The sequence below is a fragment of the Struthio camelus genome, chromosome Z, assembly GCF_040807025.1.
Source record: "Struthio camelus isolate bStrCam1 chromosome Z, bStrCam1.hap1, whole genome shotgun sequence".
Classification (NCBI taxonomy): Eukaryota; Metazoa; Chordata; class Aves; order Struthioniformes; family Struthionidae; genus Struthio; species Struthio camelus.
This window is the reverse complement of record NC_090982.1, coordinates 65,463,456-65,475,649: the sequence shown is the minus strand read 5'-3', so window position 1 is coordinate 65,475,649 and position 12,194 is coordinate 65,463,456. Positions and strand designations below refer to the sequence as shown.

Here is a 12,194-nt window from a genome sequence, read left to right as displayed (position 1 = left end):
TAGAGGGAGAGGCTGAAACTGTAAACAGTGAGAGGCAAATGAACTGATTGCTGCTCAGTTTTATCATAATGAAACTGAAAGCTCTGTCTGCATTAAAACTCATCTCAGATACTACAAACGTTTTTCAAATTCATACAATTTACATCAATTAAACCATGGTCTCAACCACTCATCCTGAATAACCACACAGAGGAACTCAAAACATTCATAAGGGGACGAAATTTGACTGAGCTGATAATCCTAAATCCTAAAAGGACAACCGGCATAAATGGAAGGCTTAAGTTTACAATTAGAAAGAAGAAAGTGAGCCAAAATGGAGGAAGTACCACTCAGTGTTAACAGCTATTACTTGTTTTCAATATTATTGACAACTTAAAATCACAGGCTTTGGACAGATGCGGACCAAGGAGTATGCAGAGTATGACCGGCAGTCTCTTACAGACCAACAAGAAGACTGGAAAACATAACAAATGCCTTGAGCATGAATCTACTATATGCTGAATTAACATCAACTCTAAAATAAATAATAGTTTGTTTGTTTGTTTGTTTTTTTATTAAGCATGTTCTAACAAGCAGCTGTATAATAAAATGCTTGTCACTAAGAATCATCATTTTAAAAATAACTCTGTGATGGATTTATCTGAATGGAGTGGTAGCTCCCATACTCAGTTCTCTGGAAGGCCCTGCCAACACCGTGTGGCAGAGGAGTTGGTATGGCAGATGAGTGGATTGTGTCCAGCCCACCACTGCAGCCCTTTAAAGGCTCCCTGTCTCACTGAAGAAGCAACCTCACTTCTGCTTTTGGAGCGTTATGGGAGCCTCACATGCTTCTGACTTGGTCTTTCCTAGGAGAGGCAGTGGGCACCTGACACATTGCAGTCTCAGTCAGGAAGCACGACCATGGAGTAGGACTCCAGAGACCCAGTCATAGTGCGCCCAGGCACTCAAGACTGCCTTAACCCAGACCAGGAGTATCTGGAAGAAGAGATGTAAGAGCTGTCAAAAGCTAAAAACTCTGAAGATAACGACTTAATTGGGAAACAATCCACCCTAAAGCTAACTTACAAACACTACGTTAATCCACTGACACCTGGAACCATAAAACAATAGAAGGTTTCACTGCAGCAAAACAATGAGGATACGGACAGAAGGAAATCACGCAACAACAGGAGTGTCAAAAGTCACCTCACAGTGCGAGGCGCAACAAGGGCAGTGAAAAAATGTTCTTACATGAGACTGTAAAATTGAAGTTAAAACCATATTAAATTAAGACAAATCAGTTGCAAGTCTGCATTAACTGAACTGTGATACCACATTCGGCAGAGAGCTCCATCTGAACTAGGTTTCCGTAGAAGGGGTCATTCACCCCTGGAAATCCTCATTAAATTCTTTATCAAGACTACCCAAAACGTTAACCTAAACTTTATCAGGGTGATCACAAACAGCTGGGTGCACTGCAATCTATCTAGCTCTGAAGCTGAAGGCATTTGTTTGCAATCATGTCCCAAGATACATTACTCTATAGAGCTTCCAAGGATAAAAAGGACATACTTCAGCAATTTTTTAATCTTTTTTCCCCCCTCCTTTAGCAATTAGATCTGTCTACACCTAACAAGACAACTGACTGGCGTTCTACTGTAATAAAAATAGAACAAATAACTACTATACATACACACATATTTTTACTACCATAATTACTAGATTATTGATTTACTATTTCCTAATGATGCCCCTGTATTGTAGTATTTTGTAACACAATAGTTGAAGATTTCTGTTGTAATAAAAGGAACTTTTCCCATTCAAGTATTACTGCCATGTGATCAAGAGATCAACAATAAGAGAAGAGTTAATTAAAAAAAAAAAAGTAGAGATGAGAATTTCTAATTCTACTTTTAGTTTAAATGCAATTGTTTGACTTGTAAACAAAAACATTTAAAGAAAACAAAAAACCAAAGAACAGTCACTTTCTAATGCTGGTACTTGCAAAGGATCTGCTTTCCTCTTTGCTTTTTGGATTTATACCAATGATGACTTGCACGCCAAACAATTCCTCTCCTCTGTTATTTACTTGAATTTTCTATACCCAAATTCTCAGAGATGGCAAGTGGGTGTTCAGTTTAATCAATGTCTCATTGGAGAGACTGAGCATCTTACAGGATCCAGTGTTCCCCTCGCCCCTTGAGTTTTTAAATTTTAATAACCTATAATAATCTCACCACAGACCTAATTTTGCAGCCTTAAAGCAGACACTGTCAACACTGAAAACGCAGCCTGCTGAAGGACTACAGAATTGGGTCTTAGTACTTACAATTAAGCTTAAGAAACTGATGACTACTTTTCCCCAGGACCCAGATCTGGTGTTGGGTTTTTTTTTTTGCACCTTCTTGCTTCTCGCAGGAATTCAAAAGACTGAAAGATATGCCAATTAAGTTCTTCTTCAGTATTTTAAAAGGGACAAGGACACTTTTATACCAGAACATGTAACATGCACTTACCAGGCCATCGCAGTTGCTTAAGGCCACTTTAGTTGTAATATGTTGGTCTTGCAAATATCCTGTGTAATGACAGTGGTCTAAAAAATCGTGCTTCCATTGAGGTCCATCTTTCCCCCAGTATTCTACTGTAAAATTTTTGGATACCAAATCTGTGTTGAGAGTCAGGTTTAAATGAAAGTGCTTGCCATAGGCGGAAAGTTTAAAAAATAATTTAGATGCTGCCAGTTCTTGATCATAACGGTCTGCGCTCCTCCTCCTCCTCGAGGGTTTAGCATTTTTCACAGTAAAGCTGAGGAAGGCTCCATTTTGATCAACCCTTATTGGGATTGTTAGCTGGTAGTGTTCAAGGTAAGACAGGAACTCCTCTTTGTAATCACAAGGTAAGACAGTCCAGGGAGTGGGCATAAAAGAGAAGAAAATATAACAGGAAACAACAAGTAGTAGTATAAACATTAAACATATTTGGCTAAATCTCATCACCCTCACAAGTGAAAGTCATTTGCAGGTAAATTTGAGATGCAGAGCTTTATAAATAAAATACACTTTCTTTCTAAGTAAACAAAATATGTTCAGTTTCCTATTAAATTTGATGCCACTGGAAACGCCAAAGTTAGAAACTGCTTATCTTTTTCCTATTTACCCAAAATATGCAAATATTTGGGGCTAAATTCTACCCAAGAAGGAGGCATTCTTCCCAGTGATACCATTCAAAGCCAAAAGCTATTAGATCCACCTGCGAAAATAAAAACAGTTGTAAAGACAAGAAGTATTACTTCATAAAAACATGTATACGGCTCTTCATTCCATTAAAAAAAAAAAAACCTATAAAAGTTAATGGATCAAAGTAAGATTAGATCCTTACTTCCTGGTTTTTAAGAAGTGCTAATGGGGTTATGGCAAGTCTCTAAACTATTAGCCAGTACAACATTTTACAGGATTTAATTTGCAGGGCTTTCTTACAGCTAAAAGAAAGACAGAAATTAAAAAAAACAATTTAATCGGAGTCTCTGTAATTAATCTTTCATGAATCTGTCATGATAATGAATCATGACAGAATTAAGAGCCTGTAAGATATCATCAATTATATAAACACGGTTTAGAAAACGTTACCCACATTTAACACAAAAATTCGTTCTTCCGGTCAGCTACAGAGGTCAGACCCCTACCTTGAGAACTATATGAAAGCCTGTTGTCACTGTGAAATTCCGACGAAATAACGACTAGGCTCAAAATCCATGTCCACGTCTTCCAAAAAATTTCCATAATTCAGAAAAACAGAAAGTTTTTCCCCCCCCCCTCCTTGGAGGGCTACCTGTGTGCTATAGACTTAACTCCACTCCAGAATCGCACCATAACAGGTATATTTATTTTATATTACTTCCAAATTAACTACTGGATGTTCCACTTTTTGACAGGTATCCTTTTCCGACAACCTGTACTTTCTTCTATATCTGCAGTCATTTTCTCAACTCAAAAATAAGCATTTGTAAAATTCCTTAAGTTATCTGTAAGATGTTAGACTGGGCAGTTACTGAATTTTCTCCATTTCTTTCCCTGAAAAACAACAGAAAAATGAGTCAAAGCAAATTCTTTCTATTAAAACAGATCTATACTGCAAAATATTAAGTAACTATAATGAACTACACAATATAAAAATACAAATACAATAATATTTAACCATTACTACTTATATGGCCCAAGGTCACGATCTTAAAAACAATGAAGTACCATTAACCTTGAACGAGGAGTTCCATACAGCTTAAGATGCACATATACGCTTCAAGTTAAATAGGTGTAAGAATTTATAAAGTTAAAAGTTTCAGGTTGCTCAAATATTTTGTTCAGACTTGTTCCAGCTATAATCAATGCAATGTATTCATTGATTTCAGCAGTGAATAACTAAACCCAATACACTGGTAGACAGAGGAAGAACCTGGGAAAAAATCCAGAGTACAGTTATCTGATCTTTCCACAGCATGTATTTTGTTATTACTTGGGCCTGGGTTTTGCTTATGCAGGCAAAATTCTCATTCAGTTAAATGGGAATGCTGCACATTCTAACACCAAAGAATGAATTTCAGTATTTGAAAGTATTTGTCACACATTTTAAGTTTTTAAATACGTTGTAAAAGTGTTTTGTACACATAAAGTGTCATTTGATATATTAGAATATATTTTTATTTCCTTTTGGAGGCAATGGGATTGAGTGAATGACATGCTACCTGTTATTTTTCTACATTTAAAAAACTATTGCAGTAACATTAAAAAGCAGCCCTGTATCTGGCCATCGGTTAAATGGAAGGTCTATGCAGCTGCCCAGCAGTTTGTTATCACTGGATACCATACCAGGTGTTACATCAGCTGGTACTAATCAGTCTTAATACAATCCCAGCACACCTGTGCTTAGAGCAGCTTCTACAGAGATTGGGGTATGTCAAAACAGAACACCAGAGAAGGGGTAACTGTTTGAAGAAATGACCAACAGCATACATAGTCATTTACACACGCACCAGGTAAGGGACTCCCACAATTTTAGCAAGGTAAATTAACAACATTCATTCAGATGCATAATGCTCTTAAAGTCAGTGGGTTGTTTGTTAAGGTTAAATAATTGCAGTATGTAGAACTGTTCAACTTTATATATATCAAATTCATCTCAAAATCAACAGGAAGCAAATCCTATTTACTAACATCATAGTGAATATTAGGAAGCTTCTCTGCCAATTTGAAATGCATCTTATTACTACTATGTTCATGAGGTTAATCTGATCATTCCAGTGGTTGCTTTTTAGGTATCTTTCAGGATAGTACAGAGGGTATAACTAAGTATGTAGAGGAAATAACTGGTATTTTGTAAGCATGGCCTGGGCTTAGTAATTTTTTTTTTTCTCTGAGGAAGCATGAGGATTTAGTGATGCCATTCACTTACAGTAAGGCCCCAAAGGGTATTAATAAAATCTCTAACCTGGCCTTTCAGGTAATGCCTTTATTATCTGGCTAATATTTAAATATAGCTTTTAAATAGATTGCCAAAGTTTATTGTAAGTTCTGAAAAGCCATAACCAATCTCATACTCTTCTGCTAAATTAGTCTATTAAAGAATGTGCCTTATTTCCAGTTTGAGTATGTCCAGCTTCAGATTTCAGTCACTGCATCTTGCTTTCCCTTGGTCTGCTAATGAGGTTAGTTATAATGGATAGTTATAATCTGATACAATCACCTCTTGACTCTCCGATTAGCAACTCAATCTATTCAGTCTACCTCACTCTGTACAATACAGTTTCCAGATGTCTAATTATTTCTGCAGCCTTTTTTTCTGAATCCTTTCCAATTTTTCAGCATCCTTCTTCATGCATAGACACCAGAGTTGGACACAATATTCCAGTAATGGCTCATTAATGCCATATATAGAGGCAACATTGCCTCACAGCTTTTACTGAGCCAAAAACATCATAATGGGAAGCTCATGTTACGCTGATAATAAATTGCCCTAACATTAAGATCTCCTGAAACTGCAGCACCTGAAGAAGTAGGTAGCTCGGAATACTGGAAGTAACTACGGTGCCCATTATCTGGGCATCACTGGCCCGCGTTAAGCCTTGGTCAACAGCGCCCAAAAGTCATCCCCATCTTTTCAGATGGGGATGTGAAAAGGTCCTGTGTGAAATGGTTTGCCTTATTCTAAGCTTTAGAGAAAAAGCATTCACACAACAACATCCCCTTTTAGTAATGGAATCGTAACGGATGTGAAGGACAAAGCACTCCAGTAACTCCAGTTATAGTGCTTCCAGTATGAAGTTGGGTAGGAACATAAAAGCCTCTCCTGTCTATACTTTCTCTCTGTCTTTACCCATATACGTTCAGCATTTCAGGTTTGATTACGGTCAAGACACCACCTTTCATCAGCACTAAACTTAGGACAAGAGGTGCTTTCTCTACCTAGTGCCAGAACTAGGCGTTTATCACAGGCAGCAGAAGGTGCGGTTCTGTTTCCCTGACATTTACCTAAAGCCATAGTTTCTGCCTTACTCTAAAACCTCTGCAGGAGCAGCAAAGAAAAATTACGTCAAGTGTTTCAAAATCAGGAACGGGGATGGCCAGACGGTGCCCTGCACGGGGGATGCTGTGGCAGCACAGATGACTCAGTGGCAGTCTTTCACTGGTACCACAGGCTTCCTACCAACCGAACCGCAATAAGGAAAAAAAAAGGCCATAAACACATACAGCAAGACTTTGGGACACAACGTGGATTATTTGGTGGCAGTGGCTAACCAAACTGCTCAGATTGGTCACCTCGGTACCCTCCCACATGGCAAAGGGACACAGGTTAGGCGCCTTGGGCAACTCTACCGTCCCTTGAGTTTTAGTACAGGGGAGCTGAAGTTTTATCATAGCAAGCTGCTAAGGGGCAAATAACCCCCAAACCAGGGGCAGCATCGGCAGAGGCGCTCCTCCCCTCCCCCCGCGCCGCCACCACAGCACCACGAGCCCAACGGCCACCGCAGCGCCGGGCAACCGCCAACCGCCCTCCTGCGCTGACGGGCACCACAAAAGCCTAACGGACGCTTCGCCGTGATCGGGTCTTGCGGTAGCAGCAACGGCACGGAGCAGTACTGGACTGGATAAACAAACTGCAGGTCGCGTTTCGTGGCGGAATCGGGCATACGGGTAACCAGCCCACCCAACCGAGGGGAACGGCCAAGGCATCGGGTTGCCCCGCGGACGGAAAACGGCCCCGCGTTCCCGCGGCGATCGCGGGCGCCGTCTGCGCGGCCCCCACAAGCAGGGGCCGCCGGGCGGGCGGCCGCGCCTTCCCGCGGGGGCGGCGCGCTCCGCGGCCGCGAGGTGCCCGCCGCCGCCGCCTTCCCGCCTCCGCCGCCGCCCCTGGCGGGCGGGCGGGCGAGGAGCGGGAGCGCCGCGCCAAGGCGCGCCCCGCGCGGCCAGGGGCGGCCGGCCGCGCCGGCAGTACGAGTGGTTGCTAAGGAAATGCGGAGGGAGGGGCGGGAGAGGACGGGGAGGGGGTGCGAGTCAATCAAAACAAATTCAATTACAGGTATCGGGGCTGGCCGTGAAAAGCGTTACACGGCTTCAAAAGCCGGCGGATTAGCCGTGCCCCCCGGGAGCTACGCAGACGTAAATAGCAGCACGCAGACCTCATTTTTGAAGGGGCTTCTTGAAAAGAGATTGGGGGGGGCCCCGCTGGGGGAAATGAGAGGGTAAGTACAAAGGGAAAAGACGGATCTTTCCTTCCCGGTTATTCATCAGAAAGCGAAGAGTGAAGAAAGAGTGCTGCTGTGTGTGCCATAATGTAAACCCGCGGCCAGCTGCCCCCCGGGGGCACAGGGCTGCCGCTATCTGAACAGCCTTTCCCCTCTGTCTGCCCCACTCCTCCCCTCGAGCTCGGCCAAAGGATCAGCTGTCATTGTATTTCTAAAAATGAAAAAACAAAACAAAAGCCTAAAACCAGCAGGCTAAAATATATATAAATATATATCTACCCACACACCCCTACACGTATACACACTAATATTATACGTACACAGACACACGTCTGCACACACACACACACACAAACGTTAACAATAACAAAAAGAGACCTTAGCGGGAAATACTAGTATTGAAGCAAGCTGGAGGTCACCAGACACACATCCCTCAAAGAAAATTCAGAAGGAGGAGGAAAAAAAAAAGCCCTCCTCCCTAGAGAGGCTGAAGGGAAGAGTCTGGTTGCTGTGGTAGAGTTGATCCTAAAGTTAACTTTCAGCAGCCCATTTCCAGACAGCAGCGCTGAATCTATTTGGATAAAACGCGTGTGACCCAGACACTTGGCGTTTGGCCCAAACGCGTTGCACCGGCAGCCCAAATAAAAACAAGGAGTCTGCCTCTCTCGCTCTCCCTCTTCCCTCTCGTACAACAATGAAAGAAATTAGCGAAGCCCGAAAATCCGCACTGCCGCCGCCGGGCAGCGAGAGCCCACTTACCTCCCCCACCGCGCCGGTCCCTCCGCGCCCCGCCGCCCAGGGCGCGCGCCGATAAACAGGGCTCCGCGGGGTTAAGAGTCTAGCAAACCCCAAGCGGCTCCAAGTAAATCAAAACCACACGCTTCCATCTTCCTGATGAGCCCGGCCAGAGCTTAACATCTCCGCGAGCATCAGGGCTGCAGTCTCGCCTTCGCGCGGACCCTCTGAGTTCAGGCACAAAATATGCACTTGTCTGACCGCTAAAGTAGGCGCTGGACATGACACGACCAAACGCTGGGCTTTTTAAACTCACGGCAGTCTGGAATAGTTGTGGGTTGTTTGTTGGGTTTTGGGGGCTGCTTTGGTTTTCACCTTTTTTTTTTTTCCTCTTCCCTCTACCAGCGATTTAGTATTAAAAAAAAAAACTCTAAAAAAGAGCTGCACTATTCAAGACCGTACTTCATAAATCACTACCCTTTTCGGTTGAAAATCCTCGCACCCCCTTCCCCCATCCTCAAACCTCAAAGGTTTCGCTCTGAAATTACTCCAAATCCACCTCGCCTAATGCAATATAAACCTCCCCCCCGCTCCCCAAAGCCCTGCACGCACCATTATTCGGGACAGAAGAAAAGCAAAAGTTTCATTGAATAGCGTGAAATCTTCCTTACCGTTTTCATCTTCAATTTCTGATATAAAGTAAGTTTCAAACAATAGAGATTGCACAGGACGGTTCCCGTATTCCTCTCTGCTTTTCCCCTCTGTGCAAGCAACCATCAGGGTTATATTCTCCAACAGAATAAAATTCTCTAGCCTTCCTAAAAGGGGTTTTTAGAAAACGGACTGACTTGGCAGGAGGAGGGATGCCATCAATTCACCCAACCTATCACCCTGCACATTTTGTCTTTCCAACAAAAAAGGGGGGGGAAGGAAGGAAGGAAAAACAGGCTTATATTGGGGTGGGGGTGGGTGCCCTCCTCTTGAACAGCCTCCTCTGTGCAAAATACCATGTGAATATCATCTGAGTTGGGGGGGGGGAGGAGAGGGGAGCGAGAGAGAGAGAGCGAGCGAGCGAGAGAAAGGGGGAGAGGGAAGGCAGGCAGGCAGAGCAGGAAGGACTCAGGAAAGTTTGGTTGAAGTAGCCCCAGACCTCCTCTCGCTGCCGGCCCCCGGCCAAGCCGAGCGCGGCGGCAGCAGGGAGCCTTGGCAGCCTCGCCCGGGGAACGGCGCAGAGCACGCTGACGTCAGCCTGCAGATGTGCCCCGGCCGGCGGCGCGGCTGCGCATGCCCGCCGCGTCACGTGGCGGCGGGGGGGGCAGGGGTACAGTCGGGGTAACGAAAAAGAGCGGGGGGGGGAGGGCAGGGAAGCCCCGTGCCACTCACCGGCGGTGGCGCGCGGCGGCGCGCGCCTCGCTCCTGAGGGGGCGGCGGGCGGCCAGGGGGCCGCGGCGGCGGCGATGGCGGCGGGGGGCGGGCGGACCGGCCGCCGAGGAGTTAATGTCCCTGGCGCGACCCCCGGCGCGGTGTCCCGGGGTGAGGCGGGAGCCAGGGGAGCGCTGCCAGCGGCGCGCCGGAGCGGAGCGCAGCGGAGAGGAGCGGGGCGGGGGCCAGGCCGCGCACCGCCACCACCGCCGGCGGCGGCGGCGGAGCCCGGCCTCGGCCCGGGGAGCGGGCCGGCGTGGGGCCGCCCCCGGCCGCACCGCACCGCGCGGAGCGGCTCGGCGGGGGGAGCCGGCGGAGGCCTGGGAGGGGGGAGGGGGGCTGTCGTTCACCCAGCCGGGGCTCTGCAAGGGGCTTTATTAAAACAAAAATGCATTATTTCCAGAGGAGGGCAAGCGAGCGGTCGGTGCTTGAAAGGCTGTTTTTGAGGCAGCCGCCCATCCTTTTGAGCGGCACCGCAGGGCGGACGGGCGCAGGGCGAGAGCGGGGAGCCGGCTGCGCCCCGGCGTGCGCGCAAGGCACCGCGCCGAGCGCTTTCACTTTCATTTGCCACCAGAAACCTGGTGGCCCTGGACAGGAGGGAGGGGAGAGCGGGGGACTCTAAATACATTTTCCGTGTCGTGGGATCGTCCACAAAATCTGGCATGCGAATCGGAAGCGGGAGAAAGGTGAAAGTGGTGCAGGGTAGCAGGGTGATCTGCTGAATCATTTATGTTCAGGGAAGCTAATGACGATGTGGGGGGAGAGGGGCTGGTGGGGGGAGGGAGAGGGTAGAATTTGAGCCTGGCTCCCGTAACTGCCAAGCTAATTTCCGATAGCCAAAAAAGAGAAAAAAATCCTTCCTCTGAAGGTTTCAAGCTTTTGCTAACAGTATTTCCCAAATGGTGTATGTGTGTGTTTTCATCCTGAGCCGGAGGTAGTAGGTGTAATTCTTCTGCGGAATCTATAATAGTTGGCTGAACTGTGAAGTGATTCAGACTGGAAACGTCCAAAAATACAGTTACTCCATTTCTGCTTTGAGGAGCGTAAGGCAACTGCATCAGTCTACAGAGTCGGCAGTCCTCATAGTAACTTTAAGGGTCACTTACAGTTGGCTGCATGCCACGTGAAATGCAGAAGTCAGTCCTACGGTGGGCATTTGCTGTTTCAAATAAACACACTGCATCTGGTAGCTGCACGCTTTATTTTTGAAGGTGAAGCACTGCTAGAGTGAAATTAGATTTCCACATATAAATATGTGAAGTTTCTATCAACAGTAACTCTTAACAAAACAAGCACAAGCCCCTAAAAAGTTAGTCACACTTCTCATCAGTCGTTGCGAAGCTTCCCTTTAAATTGTATGTATAATAAACACTTATTTGTGAGGTCCTTTTCCGGCAAAGACCTACGGTCTTTAGGCAAATTGGCGTTACTGTTGTTCAGTAACTAATGGTAGAGCAGCGCATCTAACGCCCGAGCTGTGAAACAAATGCTCCTTAGGAGCATCGGAATTCAAAGAGAGAAATGTTTTCTTCGGGAAATGCTGGTCAACCTGCTGCCCTGGGTGTAATTGCTCGTGCAAAGGGCGCCCTCCTGCGTCGGCAGGCGGGCAGGGGAGGCGGCGCGGGGACGGCGCCCCGGACCCTCCTGGCCGCACGCGGCCAGACGGCCTTGGTGCTTTGACAGCGCTTTGCAGCTGGCGCCGTGTTTGCGCAGATCCGCTGGGTATGCCTACTGGAAACGAGTAACGAGTTTGTTGTTGTCGTTTGTTAATATTCCATAATTCCGTCTTCTGTTGCAAATTCATTTATAAGATGATCACATTCATAAACTATGCTCGTAGAGCGAGCTCTGCAACAAATGCAGATAGGCGTACCTTAGCCACATCATCTGTCTCCATGGACAGAGGTTGTGACAGTTTCTGCTCACCCTTTCCTTCAAATGCAGCAGTATGGCGACCTGGGAGGATCTACGCTTTTGAAAGGGTAGGCTGTGGAGAGAGGTTTACCATGAGATTCTTTTTTTCCCTCCATTTTATATCAGGACCGGAAAAATAATCTTTTGAATAGACACCTACCACAGCAAATTGTCTCGTGCTCATGCTATCCTCATGGGAAGTGGGAGACCTGCCTTCAAATCAGATTGTGCCCGCATCAGGCTCACAGGAATGAACGCTCCTGCGGCTGTGTGACAGCGCGCCGAGGGACTGTTCTGGTATGGCAGACTGGGCCCTCTGTGGATGGAGCTCCTCCACTGTGTATAACTCATCAAGCTAAAAAGAAACACAGATTATCGCTGTCTGGTTAGGACGCTCACATGAGTTCAA

At 46.1% G+C, this 12,194-nt stretch overlaps 1 protein-coding gene across 2 annotated transcripts in view; it reads right to left on the bottom strand.

Annotated features, from left to right (window-relative positions):
- Positions 1–9,347, bottom strand: part of LOC104146880 (A disintegrin and metalloproteinase with thrombospondin motifs 6) — a 165,207-nt gene extending 155,860 nt beyond the window's left edge. The window contains exons 1-3 of one of the 2 annotated variants that reach the window (XM_009679158.2): positions 9,121–9,347; positions 3,662–4,049; positions 2,496–2,860 (exon numbers count right to left, since the gene is read on the bottom strand). In XM_009679158.2, the coding sequence (XP_009677453.1) occupies positions 2,496–2,860; positions 3,662–3,758 (462 nt within the window). In that variant the 5' untranslated portion in view covers positions 3,759–4,049; positions 9,121–9,347. Of the gene's footprint in view, positions 1–2,495; positions 3,291–3,661; positions 4,050–9,120 lie in introns of those variants that run through there. The other variant, XM_068927517.1, reaches the window with a different exon arrangement.
- Positions 9,348–12,194: the final 2,847 nt, after the last annotated feature.